Source organism: Typopeltis vanoorti, chromosome 5, assembly GCF_054136105.1.
Source record: "Typopeltis vanoorti isolate ZY-2024b chromosome 5, IOZ_Tvanoo_1.0, whole genome shotgun sequence".
Taxonomy (NCBI): domain Eukaryota; kingdom Metazoa; phylum Arthropoda; class Arachnida; order Uropygi; family Thelyphonidae; genus Typopeltis; species Typopeltis vanoorti.
The window spans coordinates 123,112,178-123,130,663 of NC_143553.1; the positions used below are offsets into that span (position 1 = coordinate 123,112,178).

Sequence of the window (18,486 nt, forward strand, 5' to 3'; positions counted from 1 at the left end):
AGACACAAATATTCCCTATATTCTCTCTTATCTACAATCCTTAGCTTCCAAATTTTTTCTAAAGACGTCCACACATCCCAACGATTTGGTTCAACAAGCTGCAGCATACGAGCCAACGGACATATTTAAATATAGAAGACCAAAAACTATATTAGCCTCCTATAGCGATACATAATCTCCATGCCCATTCAGGACGAGCAAACTGCTCGTAAATTTTACCCTCACTGTAACCACGACAGATAGCGGGGAATATGAAAAGCATTTTGCTTCACCCTTAAAGAATAATTGTCAATTGAACCTTAGCTGTGGTCGGAAAAGAGTGAGTCCTTTTTAGGACTTCCAGGATAACGAATGGCAATGTTGTAGCCAATGACGTTTTAACTGAGGCTCGGCTATTGCCGTTACCCAGCTATGATTACAGCTTTTTAGCTCAACAAAACTCCATCCACACAGATTTACTTCATTCAGATGACGGGATAAAGAGTCAAAGACTCAGTCCATCGCCCAGTTCTTTTAAGAACTTTAAGACCCTTAGCTGGACTATACAAGTTGATTTTAGCTGGCATTCCATTAGATCTAGTCCAAATTATAAAGTCATTTCTTAGTGGCAGACGAATGCAAATCAAACTAAATGATATATTATCTACCCAGCGACGCATCTTGGCAGGAGTTCCGCAAGGGTCCCTACTGGCACCGATACTTTTCACGATTTACATGGCGGACATTCCGCACAATCCAATGTCATCCAGCATTGCCCTATACGCAGACGACACAGCTATACTAGCCAGATCTATTAAACCGCACCTTGTCACCAAGAAACTGCAAGAAAACCTGCAGAGATTAGAGCACTGGTTCTCGGAATGGAGATTGCAAGTAAACCACCAGAAGAGTATCGCCATGCTCTTCACTAAAAACTCAATATCTCCCAAAGATGACATCTTCCTATTTAATACCAAGATTCCCTGGAAAGCAGAAGCCAAATGTCTGGGTGTACTGCTGGACAGAAAACTAACCTTCAGTTTACATATAAAAGCCTCATGTACAAAAGCATCAAGAGTCATTGCACAGCTTTCCCCTCTTATCAATAGGAATAGCAAGCTGGATACCAAAATAAAACTGCTCCTGTTATCAGTTGATGATTCGACCCATTATTACTTATGCATCCCCAGCCTGGAGCCACACCTCAAGTACAAATATCCTCAAACTACAGAGAGTGCAAAACAAATGTGTCCGCATGATCTTAAACGCACCATGGTATGTCAGAAATGTCCAACTCCACCGGGACACAAATATCCCCTACATCTACTCTTTCCTGCAGTCTTCAGCAGTGAAGTTCTTCTCAGCATCCTCTTCACATCCAAATGAATTAGTGCAACAAGTATCAAATTATGATGAAACTGACTTCTCAAAATACAGGAGACCCAAGGCCATCCTACTTCCAAATGAAGATCTTTAAATCGCACCCACTCAGGCAGAGCACTTATCTCATAAACTTTTCCTCACACAGCAAATCTTATCAGATAGCAGGGATTATAAAAGCATTTTGCTTCACCCTTATAGTCAGCAGCGTCTTGCGAACCTTAGTTGGGTTAATCGACCGTGAGATGCGGTGATTAATAATACCCTTGGAGGGTAATGAATGGCAATGCTGTAGCCAATGAAATTCTAACTGTGGCTTGGCTATTGCTGTTACCCTCCTGCCGTGATCAGAGCTTTAATAGCTCAATAACACCTTATCCCTACACTGTCCTCTACAGATAACGGGGAAGATGAAAAGCATTCTTGCTTCGCCCCTTTAAGCCGGTCCTTATAAGGATAAGGAACCTTAGCTGTCCAAAAGTAATTTTAAGTCCAAAACGCCAATGACTAATCCTCAGGCCGTGCTACAGGCTCATAAATCTTTTCCCACTCACAATTTTATTTTCCACATCAGATCAGATAGCGGGGAATATGAAAAGCATCTGCTTCAACCTTTACGCCAGTAATGTTGTTGTTGTTGAACCTTAGCTGTAGCCAATGAAGTTCTAACTGAGGCTCGGCTATTGCTATTACCCTCTTGCCATGATCAGAGCTTTATCAGGAACCTTAGAGAGATGCAGATTGCTTATTGTCTTAAAATGGTGTTCTTTACAAGAAGTGGAAAAATATTAACTTTTTCAAATCGTTCAGTGTCTGTGATAGGATATTCCTTATGGCTCAACTATTTGAATTAAGAATTGTCCGTGTCCTTTCATTCCTTACTGACATTCAAATATACATCCTCGCTCACGAGTGATTATTCAACTCTGGATAAATGTCGCTTTTCCACGAAACATCGACTTCACCAAATAGACTCAACGAATATTCTTCACGTATTTACATCAATATGGCACCATCCTCCTTCATTCCTGCCAATATCTCTCAAAGTAGAACTTGTTAAAATCACTACTTCCGCTCCATGTGATTTTGATTTAATTTAATGTGGAGTAGAGGGTCACGCACGGCATTTGAATCTCATGTTTACTGAACTATTCTATAACTACGTTGATGATCTTTATATACTGAAGTGTAACGCATCTATTAAATGTCTGTTCTGGGATAGTTATAATTCAATATACAATTAAATATCTTGAATAGAAAATCTAAATTAATGGAGACTTAAACCTTCTTTATCTCTCGCCCCTGTATATTTTACTTTTCTAAATAACTTGTCTTCAACTAAATTCTATTTTCTGAATGCGCGCACACCACAATTAAGTGTAGAATAACCAGATAGAAGAATGTCGCAAGTGACCAATCGTGATGCACACTCCTTAAATTAGATAAACGTGTTTATGTGTGGCACCTACAGAAAAACTGTGATTATAAGATTTTATAATTAGGGATACTTCTATACTGTCACCCTATTTTCATTGGTGGGTAACCAAGTGGATATGTTTATTAAGAGATCACGAAGCGCAAATGGCGATTTGGTGAGGTCTTTGCTTTCAGAAGCAGTTTTCAAATTGAAAGTACAGTAGCAAGTTACTTAAGAAGGTAGATGCGATGTTGGCAGGAGAAGCCGGTGCTTATTTTAATCCTATTGACAGCAGTTTTATATTTATAAAGTAGTACAGGGAGTAGTAACTTCGAAAAAAATCACTTGTCTTATATAACGAATATAATGGCAATTATCTGGCAGAACAGAATTTCAAATTTTGATCTTAAGATTATTTTAAAGAAATAACACACACACACACACACACAAACACACACACACACACACACACACACAAATCAACATCAAGAGGGGTTTAAGGAAAATTAATTTTTTTCTTTAAGATAAGAATTGATTAATTTATAATAAGATACGATTGCTCATTTGTATTCATATATAAAAATATGCATTTAAATCTATTTTAATGATTAAAACGCATTTTGAAACAAAAATATATTTCTTTATAAAAACAAAATTTTAAATGTAACATGTTTTAAAAAATATCGAAGTTTTTGACTTTTTAAACAAATTTTGATAAAATAACTGACATAACTAAAGACACCTAAAATCATTAGTTATATATCTTTATTAATAGAAAGAGTCGGCGATTATCATTGTTGATACTGACCATTTGAGAGTTGGTGTCGCTATGTCAAATCAAAAATAGGTAGGATTTCTGTAAAAGAAATTATATTATTATTATTATTATTTTAGAATGACGTGTGGTATTTTGGTATAAACAGAGTCACTTATTCGTTGCTGAAGATCAGGAAGAACATTAAGTGATTACAATAAAACAAATTGCCTTTATAGCGCTTCTGGTTGGTTTATGATATTGTCTTTTAAATTGTGGCGTCTGGTAGTGAATTAACAAATAATCAAATATTTAAAACAGTGGATAGAAATTCTTTGTTTATTACTATTATTATTTTTATGAGTTTCATAAACGATAAAATTGCTTATTCCTTTGTCCTCGTTGATAAGTTAGACAAGCAGGTGATTGTATCTGTTCAGAGAAATGCGTCAGGCACAAAATTGAGTAAGCATGAAAAGTAGAAAAAAACAACTGGCTAGTCATAAAGCTGATTTTTAGCTTTCTATGCTGCTTGAAAAACACCTGCAAACCCTCAATGCCCAACAATAACCTCTTAGAGGACACATTGCCAAGCAGTTTGAAGCGTGATCTCGTCTGAAGCTGAGAAACAGGGCGAGTCCCAAATGTCAATCGGTAAGTCGAATATACTGTTATGGAACTATTTTTCCGAAACTAACCCAAAACAATTCTTTACTTCAGAATGACAACAAGGAACTATATTTCTGTATTACTAAAATGAAGCCTTAAAAATACAAGGAAAAGAACTCCCCAAGTATTTTAGAAGTTGCTAGAGATCACATTCAGTGTCTTCTCTCTTTCCTTGTTTCCTGCTTCAGCACGAGATCCGTTTTTATCTGTTCTGCAAATAGCAGATATCTCGCCAATTGACCCATCATATTTGCATATTTCTTGGCCGATATCCCACTGGTCATATGAGTTTCGCTTCTCTCATCTACACGATGCATACGTGTGTGCGTGTGGGTGCGTGCATTTCACCTTGATACATTGGTTTATATACAAGAGCATTACTACGTTGCCCTAAAAACAGACATTCAGCAGAGACTTAAATCTACGTGAACTCAAATGAAGACACTCGTTAAAAGTTGTGCATATTTTAATTCTGTTACATCGATGAGCTTTCATATCTTTTTTATTATGAGGGAATATTATGAGAATATCATAATATTTCCTAACGATGGTATACTGCAACATTAACACATGTTTATATTATTCAACAAATGGTACAAACAGAATCATTGCCTTAGGATTCAAGAGCGAACTTAGCCAATGCATTGAGTAGGGGAAGTTTCGGTCCACATACCCCTAGAAAATCATCGGTATCTATACTGTATAGTCCAATTCCCCTTAATTTCTTAAGCCTTGCATAAAGAACCTGAAGAAGAAATACAAATAAATTAATTCCTTTCAAATAATTTATTAAAAGTATAAAGTATATGAAGGAGAATAGGAAAATCTTATAATAATAATAATTAATCTGAAGTTTGCAAAAATTTGCTGATTACTCGTAGATTACTGATGCATAATATACTGTATATTAAAGAAAAAAAATAAAGTAATTAAAGATATATAAAATAAAGAAAGTATGTATATATTTATATTTTCTGTACAGAAGAAAAGAGTCCCAAATGTCTTTTTTGTATCAGGAGGGTAATGGATGGTAGTGCTGCAGCCAATGAAGTTCTAACTGAGACTCGGCTATTGATGCTACCCTCCTGCCAAGATCGGAGCTTATAGCTCAGTAATATCCCACACATACATTTTCTTCTACAGATAACGGGGAATATGAAAGCATTCTTGCTTCACCCAGCTAGAGAAAAAACATTTTTTTTTAAACATTGAAAAAGGAAACATATATATATAACGTGTGTCTGTGTGTGAAATAAATCCACTAATGTCTTGTATTTCTAAAAGAACATGAAAAGTTTTAGCTCTGTTTGTTTCGTTGAGTTCATGAATGTGGATTTTTTTACATGCCATTTCGATTTTAAATTTGTGCAGTTCACAGGTGACCAGAGTATAGCAGATACTTTCACCTCTTTGTATGGTTAAACATCGATTGGTATTTATATTTTAGCTGAAATATTATGCATTCTGTTATCAAAGGCATCGACTAATAACACTCTTCTTCTCAAATCTTCTGATATTGTGGATGCGCTTTTATATACATTATAGTTAAAATATTAATTTAAAATAAGAATTAAAATATTAATCAATACGAATATTATTTAAACCTTTTAATTGTGGAATTGATAACTGCTAATGCCTTTTATTCCAAAAAGAGAGTAAGCGAGAATGTTTAGCCCTATCTTTTCAAGAGTAGTGGGCAGTAAGCCTCCACACTTTGCCTTCCTATCACAGAATAAGCTAACCCATGACTATTAATGATTTTAAATGTCACCCGGGAAGAGAATGCAACAGACAACTATCGCCATCTCTTAAGCACTAAGCCTAACACATTATATATTATTATCTGAAATTGTATGAGTTCTACGGTATCTTGTTTTACGAGATAAGATATTCTAGTTTCATTGAGGGAAAAAAAACATTTGTCTGAAATCAATTAACTAGGAAAAAAGTCAAAGGAAAGCTTAGAAAAAAGCTTCTATAGTCGGCGACAATTGGAAACATTTCTGTTTTATTTTTTATTATGTGAAATCCAAAAACTGTTTTCTGAATTTTTTTCCTGCCCATATCCGGTTTCCTGCTGGTTTATGTATAATGTGCTTCCTATTTGTACACGACAGATTTGTTAACAACACTCAATTGTATCTATATAGCATACAGTATATCTCTTCATGTATTCTCACCTTTTCTTCACAACTTTTGCAGTCATCATATCCTATCCATTGGCTGCCTGCATAAGAATACGGAGTTTTATAATAAGGATCTACTACAGTTGTCCATGAGTAAGTCCAATTACTCGCACAGAACTGTAAAAGAAATGTGAGCATGTTATATACACAACTACTATAGAGAATATCATAATAAATGTGAACACTTTCTCGATACGTTTCCGTATTTAAATCATGTCCCTTCTGTTAGATTGAAACATGTGAACTGACCTCGTTATATCCCATTTGTCCAGGACTTCCTGTATACGGACCACCATTTCCCGGATGGCTAGCAGGTGCTCCTGGTTTGGTATTACTCTCATCATCCAGAGTCCAAGTACGTCCCATGGAAGACACTACGAGAACCATCTTATCACTGGAGGCACCCAGACTAATCAAATACGAGACTGTATGGTTCTGAAGAAAAAAAAATCCTTCATTCTTCTTCTTTATTCCATTCCATTATTTTCTTGATGGATAATCGCTATTATGGCTATGAATTAATGAGATCAACGGGTACTTAAAGTATTATGATAAACAGAATGAAAAATAGTCGAGATAAAATGTTTATATTAACTATGTTTCGTGTTGCATTTCAGGAATATTTTGAACAGAATTTATTAAATATTTTGTTAATACTTCAATATTTAATTTAATAGTTTAATATTTAAAATATATTCATATTTATTTAATTAATATATCATATTTATTCAATTTAATATATTTATTTTACCAATTCATTTCTTTCTATTATATAAATCATTAAGTTTAAAATGTATATAAGCAATTAAGTTAAATAAAATAAATAAAATAAAAGATGATTAAATAATTGCAAAAATAATATACTACAATAAGAATAAAAATCAAAATCTATAAATTAATTACTTTGTGCTGTACTCGGATATAAATTACCATACAGAAATAATTAAAATCTCAAATACATCAAATTTAAGAAAGTAGGCCGAATCCGAAACAGAAGAACAAACAAAAAGAATTCCCTTTATTTATATATGAAATTTATCATTTATTTTTGCAAAGTGCATGACATTTATGTTTCGCTTTGTAGAATTTCCTGTTGTTGATTTACGTTACTTGTTTTCCTTTCTGAAAAAGATTTAATACTAAAACATTGCCGGATGTACTCACCACATTCGATAGAGCATCGTGGCTGTTATCCGCAGGATTGGCATACAAAGCTGATGGAACACCAGTCCGTTGATCCCAGGAACCATAATAGTCAAAAGCCAAAACATTAACGAAGTCAGCATGGCTGTTAACAGAAAATTAAAAACATTCTTTCAGACAAAAAAAAATGGGGGGGGGGGGAATGTAGAAACATACGCACACAGTTAATGGTCTTTATGACCATTAACTGTGCGCGTATGCGTGGAAAAATAAATACGATTAACACCTCAAAAATTTTTTCTACTAACTTGAATAATGTTGGAACATCGTAAGCATCCAGTATGATGTTCCTGGATCCACTGATATCGACAGAAACGATAAGATTTTCGGCAGCAAATGTTTCTTTCATCTCCTATTGGACGAAATATATTTCCTTCATATGTTTCTAATTTATAAATGAGCGTACGAAGATTAAGAAAAAGAATAACATCAGATATATTTAATCGCACGATGAAAAAAAGTGGCCAATGTTACATCATAATAGATAAATGTTTATGTTAATTTTCAGTAATGAGATGTATGTTCGTTTTTTTTTTTTACCTTTATAAGTAAACCAAAGTTTTCCTTGTCATTTGGACGTCCTCCTCTTTGGGTAGGAAACTGCCACAGGATATTAGCGCCGTGGAAGTCGTGTCGTTTAAGGTAAGACACGGCGCTATCAATAAATGTCTTTCGTCTCTCCCTGGTCTGCGATAAATCAGAATATATACGGGAACCAGTATTCCATCCTCCGATAGTCAGTAAGATTTTAAGATTAGGATTTTTGGAAGTTTGACGAATCATCTTTTGGTAATTACCTAAAACCATAAAAAATAATTTAGAGATTAGCACTATCATAATTCATTTGTTTTGAATTATTATTAGCCTTAGATGTTTTTATAATATAAGTAGCCATAATTATATATATGGAAAATACATGACTTGGACATTACTTCAACCTTGGTATCTTTTCTGGATTTGGTTCCCACCAATGAGACCTCAATAAAAGGTCGAAACCGGTCTGATTATTGGCTCTTGCATAATGCTATGCATTATGCAAGAGCCAATGGATATTTGTGATTGTCTTTGAAAATACTAGTGATAGTGGTGGAAGGTAGATGGCGTTGGTGTAGTTGCGGTTCATTGAAGTAGGAGGATTGAGAGAGTTGTCGAGTAAGTGCCCTCCCTCGATGAGTCTTTGGACTCCCTGGAGGTGTTGAATGATAGTAATAGTATTATACACACCAGAAAAGATGTGTGCGCTGCATTATGGGATACTAAAGCAATTGATGTGAGTTCTGTATATACAAGTAACATAGTCGTGAAGAAACTGCAAGTGCAAACTTTGTTTTCTTACACTTGGATAAAGGATTAAAGAAGACTATAATTTAGTTTTTATTCCATTTTTTAAAAAAAAAACTTTTTGCGACTGTATTAAAAGTTTTATACTCGGTTTATGAAACTGTGACCAGTTTTAGGATTATGTGTATCCTCTTAACGTAGATCTTTTTTTTTTCTTAGTTTTGTCAATACCAATGGTCCAATCTGAACTGATAATATATCGTACTCTAACTTGTAAATAAAAATTTCACCAAAGTCATCCAACCAAATAAATTTATAGCTGTATGTAATTTAGAATCGTTTTGCCCAGCTAATGACCTTATTGAAACTCAACTGAACAATCAGGCGGGAATAATTCATTAAAAATGGATCCTTAAGTCCTTAAAAGGACTGGCTAGGTGGGCGAAGCAAGAATGCTTTTCATATTCTCCATTATCTGCAAAGAAAATGTATGGGTAGCGTAATATAGAGCTATAAGCTCTGATCTTGGCAGGAGGGTAACAGCAATAGCCGAGCCTCACTTAGAACTTCATTGGCTACAGCATTGCCATCCATTACCCTCCCTGGGTACCCATTTTAGTCGCCTCATACGACATGCATCAGCTGCATTGGGGCTTTTGTTAAAGTAAAGCCAAACTCCAGAAATTAGGACGATCCTTAGACCACTCTATAGTGGCCGACAGACCATCCAACTCAGCGTTGGTTCCACTCAGTGATGCCCCCCCCCCACCACCACCAAGCAAAACCGCTCATATTCCAGGGGAAAGTATCCACCGACAAAGTCCCTCACCGGGCCATGCCGGAGAACACCCTCCCCGGAGACTCAAAATGCTCTCCCAGGGCAAACCTCCCCGGAATCTAAGCCCCCCCCCTCACCGGGAGCAAAATTCGGGAAGAAACCTGAGAGAGCAAAACTCTCGAAACTCTGCGTTCATTTTAGTCGTCTCTTACGACTCGCATGAGTTACGTTGGCGCTATTCTTATCCCGGTCGCCACATGGGAGACGAGAACGAGAAATGGATATAGTCCTTATAAGGACTGGCTTAAAGAGGCGAAGCAAGAATTCTTTTCATCTTCCCCGTTATCTGTAGAGGACAGTGTAGGGATAAGGTGTTATTGAGCTATTAAAGCTCTGATCATGGCAGGAGGGTAACAGCAATAGCCTAGCCTCAGTTAGAACTTCATTGGCTGCAGCATTGCCATCCATTACCCTCCAAGGGTATTGGATTGAATGAATCGATCGCCGCATCTCACGGTCGATTGATTCCCAATGTTTCCCTCCCCCCCCCCTCAATCTCGAGAAATGGATAAATAGAAAAAAGAAATATAATAGATGCTTATGTATTTTGATTTAAGGGGTATAACACTCTAGCAGTTTTTGAGACGTATTTTTTTCTAATTCTGCAAATAATATCCTTAAATTCCATGATATAATTAAAAATCAACTAAATTTTTATATAATTATTATTTTCTAATGCCAACCCTGAAGAAAGGTCGCTCGCATCCCTCTCAGCAGATTAAGAACCCGGATATCCTCCACATTAAGTTAGAGAAACTTGGATATCGTATATATGGTTTGGAAGTATATCCTCCCCTAGCTTTCATTAAAGATTAGTTGATCAATTTGAAACGACACAGTGTTTTAATGCTTCGTCATGGAGATTAAGTGCTTCGGAAGAAGATGAGAAATACTGAGGTTACTAAGTAAGCAAATTTGTACCGAAGTATTTGAAAGGGGATAACATTTACGAGACTACAGAGAATTGAAATCGTCAAGTCATCGATAGGTGGCACTTCAGTCAAAGGACCGTTTCTTCGTTCAATTAGTTTTGAACTTAGGAGCTGCTTAACTTTGAACACGAACTAATTCGGATATTCACAGGTTTATACTCACTTATGAATAGAACTATGGTATAAACCTCTAAAACAGTTAATTAAAAAGAAAAAAAAGTTCGAATTTGTTTATAAAAATTAATTAAAAAAAATACATTAATTTGATTTCTGTTCTAAATGTGGGTTAAAATAATTGTTATATTTGTAAGTAATACTTACCCATTCCTCCCATTTCGGTGAGATCAGCCCAAGGATCAGCAGCGAGAACTTCGTAATCCCTCGAAATGGTGGCAACATTGTAAATGGCATGAGTGCAGAGAGTAGCATTCAAGTGTGAAGGATTTGATTTTCCACGTCCGAATCTATAAACTGACCAGGTGTTCCAGTAACACACCACCAGAGGGCTTGCAGACAAGCCTATGTAGAAATAAATACTTGGAACAAAAGCAATTGAAATAGTTTCTGTTTTATTAATAATATTGATTTATTTATCACTTCGCAGATATTAATTTAATTACAACTAAATTGGTAACTTCCTATTCTCGATAAGGGATTTTTTTGGTTCATTACAATCTCAATAGATGGCTGCACTTTCTATAAGGAAACGAAATCGTATAAAGCTTCCCTTCAATGTATGCAGTTTCAATAAACGAAATTATATATTGAATAAATAGTTGTTTAATATAATATTATTCTTCACATTTACATAATACAAATGTATCTGAAATACTGAGAAATATATTTATTACTGCAGGAGGTTCTATTATCTAAGGATTATTATAACTGCTACAAGTACTTGAAATATTGAACATAGCGCAGAATCCTTTATATGAGTTGATAAAATAAACAGTAATTACTTGTGTCCATTTTTGAACTCACCAGAGCACAAGAATGTGAGCCATACGAAAAAGGACAATCGAAAGTTCATCATGACCTGTGAAGCGATAAAAATGCGTATAAATAATTAATAAATTCATTATATTACAACATCAATAATTAAAACTGACGAATTTGATATTTTTAGTGAAATATCTGATGGTGCTCTTGGGAAGTTTGAAACTTTAATTATTCTTTTGCAAAATTAGTTTTCCTACTGATTTATAGCTCGAATTATTGGCATTTTTAAAGATTATGAGTAACTGTTTGAAATTTCCATGTCTGTAAGGTCAAATAAAACAAATGGGATTGCAGCAATATGATTGGGTAATTTTGACATAATTGCGGAAATTACATCACACAGGCTGTTCTGAGAATTGCTTCGCTCCCCCATTACATTTATAGCTGAAATGCAATATTTGGTTAAAATGTTTTCATTTCTAAAATTACTAAACTATAATACCAAACTCAATATTATTTTATTCAAAAATAAAGAATCAAGTAAGTTTCATAAGCGATTAAAAAGAAATTAATGAATTTTAAATAAATGTTGATTTATAAATTAAAACTACTAAACTAGTAACAATAAAGTATATAAGTGAGAAAAAAGACAAATAAGTATCCACAAAACAAATTTAAATTAGAAATATTAATAAAAGTACTACAACTAATAATAATTTTATAAATAACAATTAAACTGACACAAGAATAATAAAATATTCAACATAAATATTTCGTTATGTCAGCAATAAAAAACGCACAGGATTATTTGTATTATTCGAAAATTATTTAAAAACTAAACGAAATACCTGATGCTTAACAGATGTTACTTTAGCAGCTGAAGGTGTGTAAGTGCAAGGAACTTCTTTTATAATAGTAGTCCACGATAATGCGTCAGATTATTTATCAGCAATAAGTCCGTTTTCTTATCTATTTGGCTGAGTTGAAGAGATAAAGAAATGAAAGCAAATACTTCCCTTGTAAATAGGTTAGGGAGATTATCTCTTTAAGCCATTCTGTTGCTCTCTGAGATTAGGAAAAAGATGTGCTAGAGTACAAAATGAGGATAATTTTTGTTGTAATGTAGAAAAATATTCTGGTCATGTAGATTGCTGCTTATATTTATATTTACTTTTATGAATGAGTGGTTATATGAATTTAGAATTATATAAATATACGAATAGAAAGAAATAGATACAAATTATTCTGTATAACGATTATTTACCAAAAACTCCACCACAGCCCTACTTACTGAAGGCCTGAAATATTCCAGGTTTAGAAATGCCATATTTGGTCTATAGAAAACGAAAATCGGATTACCTAATCTCAACTGAAATATACGATAGAAATGCAACATTTCGTGGGTGGAAATCAAATTCAGCATCGCAATATATCCCTTGTTGTCTATTTGGATATTACCTCTGTTATTGTTTTCAATCAGATATTCAGGTATGTCGGACTTCAATCAAATTCAGGAAAATGTTGTTTGCCCGATGAGTATATGTATATCTCTTCATTGACATTTTGTTTACAATTTTGTTAACTGTTTACAGTATTTCAATAGAAAGTGTTCACTGACAGTCTCTCAACTTTACTATGGATCCTGTTGGACGCATCCGTTGGTCTTACAATTCATTTGCAAGGGGTGCGTCCAACCGTCTGGAAATCTCCACACCGTTCACCATTGACTATAATTCAATGGCTTCCTTTCACTTAAGTTATACTTTCATTTATTTAAATATAAAGATGAGTTCAATTTAAACGCCTTAATTTAGTTGTGGGGAAAATGAAGAAGTTTTTCATATACTTGTTAATCTTACATCTTAGTCCAGAGAGAACGAACTTTGGGGGAAGGGATCTCTAAGCCGTACCTTATTAAGAAGTTAACATCATAAGTCACACTTTGTTATTCCACACAAACAACAAAAGAAACTGTGTTCTTCTCTTATATAATAAAGCAAATCAATGTGGATTATGAAGAATCCTTTTTGTCGATGTCAAGACGGATTTTTTTGATGTTTGTTTCGAATCCAAGTATGAATGTCTGTAATTGTCTTTAGCTAGATGAATTTCTTAACCCAGTGTGAGACCACCGTCTGCGCTTATTGGAGGAGATGAATATAAACATGCACGTGTGCGTGTGTGTTTGTGTAAATACACAATTAATAGTATTTATAAATAGAAAAAATTCTTAGCCCACTTATAGTATTATAGTACTATAAGCTTATTCGTTTCGTGAGCCGAAGTCACCTCAAGAAATGAGCTATCTTGATTTCTATGACCTTATTGTAAAGGGAGGCAAAGTAATTACTAGATGTACAGGATTTCTTCAGGTGTAAACACACAAAACTAACAAAATTGACAATCACTATGTAGTTATAGAAGAGGCTGATGTTTTTAAAATATTTCTATTTGTGCGTTGCATTGTTCAGCACATTGTATGTTTACGAGTACAAGTATTTGGTTAATGATGGCTACGATGTATTTCAATGATACTTGGGTTAGATGCTTTGGATCCAAATCCATTTGTATTTCCTAAATTCTTCTCGCAGATGGTAACGGGGTAATAGTTCAGACTTATCCCATAACTCTCGTTGTCTCACTGCCGTCTGTAGACCTAGATGAAGTGATAAAGCTAATGCTTCACTCCTTCTGTGTTGAATATCTCGGACGTGTTCTTCAATGCATTACTCAATGGATTTTTTGTTTGTCCATAGTAAGTTGACCTACACTAGGATATTTAAGTGGGCCATGTCGAGGTTTTGGGAATCGTAGTAGTGATCTCATCTTGATAAAGCGGGTGAATACCGTTTTCATATTATGTTCTTTAAATATTTTGCCAGTTTTATGGAGGCATGATGAAACTCCTGTTTTCCTGGTCATTAGAAATATCTATTATGTGCTGTCGGTTAAGTAGTCTAGAGATAATGTGGCCATTATAGCCATTTTGAAGAAAAGTGTTTTTTAAATGAAGTGCGTTTGTTAGCTCATCCTTGTCAGTATTGAGCTGGTGTGCTCTTTCTCCTAGTATAGAAATAACACTCAAAGTTTAAGGTTTATAATGACGGAAAGAGGTATGTAGATACGAGTATTTGTCAGTGTGTAGGCTTTCAAAATCTAGAGACTTAATTTTCCCGATTCCTTCGTCAATTGGAGATCCAGAAATGGAAGTGAACCACTAGATTCTACTTCATAGGTGAATTTTACGTTAGGATGCTGATGATTCAGGTATTCATGGTTAATTATGGTTAAGTTAAAATATTTTTAAGTTAACTGTTAAGATTAAATTTAAGAATGACTGTTTATGTTACCCTCCTTAGGAAATTTAGGTCCCCTAAATATCATTGTTACACGTACTGTTATTTAATACGATTCAATGTATTTATAAGTTCAAATTATAATTTTAAATAACTCCAAAATTGAATTTTATCTAAAATATTTAAATCTTTTACTTGATTATGCTGTGGATGGTAATCACACAGTTTTCAATCCTCCTATTCGAATCTCACTCCATATACGTAACCTGCAAAACAGCCATAGAGCACATGCAGTTTATAGACATATAATGCCATCGTCTCGCTAGCTTTAATTAGTGTGACGTAATCAATTTAAACTTCTGTCCGACAAATCTTCGACTCTAGTTTCCGAAATATTATATTAAATTACTTATAACTATTAGGATTTAAATCTGTTCTGAACTCTTTCTCTGCGAAATTTAAAAATAACAAATAATAGTTAAAGAAATCTAAAGATGAAAATAAGAGCATTGAAAATTCTTTCAATTCAACTACAACGATATTTCATAATACATTTCATTTCAACTTCAAAGATATTTCGTAATTTCGTAATACATTTATACAGTATTTTTACTCCCAAATGACCAACACCAAAATGTAGATATTCAAACCAAACGCATTTTCTTACTTTAGGTGGTAGATGCATTTTATTTAATGGTGTGAAAGAATATTACCCAGCCTATCAGAAATATTAAGCACTTTTAAAAATATATTTCTTTTTTGAAAATATATCTTAAATGTAACATATTATCATATATAAAAAACCCTCATCAATATTATCTATAACTAAAAATTCATATAAAAATCTCGGATTGTGTAACAGTTATATACTCTATACCCTATATGAAATAACTAATTCTAATGCACACATATTTTTCAAGATAATTTGTAAGTTTTAGTTTCAAATTATTATTATTATTATTATTATTATTATTATTATTATTATTATTATTATTATTATTATTATTATTATTACCAAGCAAGGAAGACAAAAACAGAGAAAAACTACAAGTTCCTGTGGAATTCCCAGATATTTTTGAGAAAGAGTGAAAACACTCGAGTATATATAATTACAAGTGAATCCGACTAACACAGCCTACCAATATAAAACACTAACTCTTTACATCCTTAAGAATAAGATTAGAACTCATTTAAAAACTATATAATGGAGATCTCAAACATAGGCGAACATATCCAGTCAGATAACATAAACTTCAAGGTCTTTGACTCTTTGAAGAAATGGTCAGACAACATTTCCACCACACCAACTTCACAATCATACACACAAACATAAGAAGTATAAAAAAACACTGGCTAACATTGATAACACAGCTCAATTATACCATGATAAACATAGATGCGCTAATACTGACCGAAGTTGCAATAAATGACACAGAAATTTACGCATACAACATAAATAATTATCAAACCTACAACTTATATAGACCAAACAAAAGAGGAGGTGGAATTGTGGCATTTTTCAAAGAAAAATACAAGGTGACAGGAAAACAAACTCACTTCGAACATACGGAAACACTAATTTTAGAACTCACAAATAGCCACAATAGTATCAAATACACAATAAACACAATATACAGACCCCCAGATAATAATCCACTCAGTTTTCTTCACGAGTTAGAAACATGGCTAAGCGGCATCGAACCGCGTACAACACACAGGCTCATCCTAATAGGAGACATTAACCTAAATACTCTAGACCACGCTTCTTCAACCACTAACACATATCTTGATATACTAAGCCAGTACAACATAAACCCTACCATTAACACACCAACAAGAGAAGAAATACTCAATAACTCACTAACACAATCATGCATTGATCATATCAACATACGGGCTCCCATCCATACATATACATCATCAGTAATTAACGTAAAAATTGCCGATCACTACTTTGTCTCAAATTCGTTTTATTACGTTTCCTACCCCCCCCCCCTCTCACCACCACCACAAAAGTCGACAAAACTCGATCATACTAAAGAGCATTGTCGATAACCAAGTAAAAAATACAGACTGGAATTTCCTACTTAAAATAAACGATCCTGTAACATTATACGAGAATTTTCAACTAATGTTCACAGAAATATACAAAAAAGCAACAAAGCCTACGAGGCGACAAACAGACAGCAACCCATGGATAAATGACGACATACTAAATACTATTACTGAAAAAGAAAATCTATGGAAAAAACATAAAAAGTCACCCAGTAACACACATTTACAAACCTTATACAAAAACACAAGAAATAAACTAACAACAAAAATTCGTAGGACAAAAAGACGCTACTACTTTCAAAAATTCATGGAATATAACAACAACATTAAGCAAACATGGGCAACACTCAGCGAATTAGTAACTCGAAAAAAGAAAACTTCAGCACAAGATTTTATTGCAAAAAGCTTCGGTCAGGACACAAACCAAGAGGAACTTGCAGACTCATTCAACCACTAAGAAAATACCATTCAACATATTGCTTTCACAAATAACATCACACAACTCAAAAAAGACAAACTACTAACGATCAACAAAAAACTACCGACAGTATTTTCCACCCATAACAAAACAAGAACTGAAAGAAGCAATCCTACAACTAAAACCAAAGACCACTCCAGGAATAGACAAAATAAGACTCACAGACCTTATAACACATTTTGAACAAATAAATCCAATACTTTTGAAACTCTCGAACATAATATTCGACACAGGCATTATTCCACAACAATTAAAAACTGCAGTAATTACGCAAATATACAAACACGGCAAAAGAAACGATACTCAGAACTACAGACCAATAGCTACACTACCAGTCATCTCAAAAATTCTAGAAAAAATAACACACACCAGACTACAGAACTATTTACAAAAGTACAACATCATCTCAGAAAACCAATATGGCTTTCAGAAAACAAAAAGCACCATTACTTTATTAAAAGACATCGCCGACACAATAAACAAAGCTCTCGACAAAAACAAGTGCGCCGTCCTCATACTGCTGGACCTAACCAAAGCATTTGACACACTTGAACATGACATACTACTCACCAAACTATACTCAATAGGTATAAGAGGAACACTGCATACATGGTTCAAGAACTACCTCTCAAACAGAACACAAGTAACAAAAATAGGTACATGTCACAGTCGGAGTATACAAGTAAATACCTCAAGGTGCCATATTATCACCCACTCTATTCAACATATACATTAACGATGTTCATAACATACCCATAAGAAGTCAAATATTTCAATACGCAGATGACACTGCAATACTAGCAATCCACACAGACATTAACATAGCTCTCTGCAAAGCACAACAAGACCTAAACGAAATCACAACATACTTCCACCAAAACGCAATTCTAATCAACGGCACCAAAACACAGATGTTGATAATACACAACCCAAGAATCATACGCCCTACATCACTATCGATACATTGTCACACATACTTCTGCATCAACAGCAAAAACACCTGCCAATGTTCCGAAATCAAACCTGTAACACACGCAAAATACCTCGGTCTCTATATAGATTCCCACCTTAAATGGACA

At 34.2% G+C, this 18,486-nt stretch overlaps 1 protein-coding gene across 1 annotated transcript; it reads right to left on the reverse strand.

The window, feature by feature from the left end:
• Window positions 1-4,647: 4,647 nt before the first annotated feature.
• On the reverse strand, window positions 4,648-12,489 carry LOC150106774 (chitinase-3-like protein 1). The gene is made up of 9 exons (XM_090392693.1): window positions 12,427-12,489; window positions 11,621-11,675; window positions 10,961-11,158; window positions 8,129-8,385; window positions 7,837-7,940; window positions 7,550-7,673; window positions 6,635-6,820; window positions 6,380-6,502; window positions 4,648-4,944 (listed from the first exon to the last, which is right to left on the reverse strand). The coding sequence occupies exons 2-9, from the start codon at window positions 11,670-11,672 to the stop codon at window positions 4,813-4,815; spliced, it is 1,176 nt and encodes a 391-aa protein (XP_090248819.1). The 5' UTR covers window positions 11,673-11,675; window positions 12,427-12,489; the 3' UTR covers window positions 4,648-4,812.
• Between the last annotated feature and the right edge of the window lie 5,997 nt (window positions 12,490-18,486).

What these genes read in the sequence shown, in the direction of transcription:
- LOC150106774 (XM_090392693.1), bottom strand. Translation starts at nt 11,672, where the DNA reads ATGATGAACTTTCGATTGTCCTTTTTCGTATGGCTCACATTCTTGTGC. An exon ending in ACTTTGGTTTACTTATAAAG is followed by an intron (nt 7,941 to 8,128) that starts GTAAAAAAAAAA and finishes TTCGTCCAATAG; the next exon opens with GAGATGAAAGAAACATTTGC. An exon ending in ACGATGCTCTATCGAATGTG is followed by an intron (nt 6,821 to 7,549) that starts GTGAGTACATCC and finishes TTTTTTCTTCAG; the next exon opens with AACCATACAGTCTCGTATTT.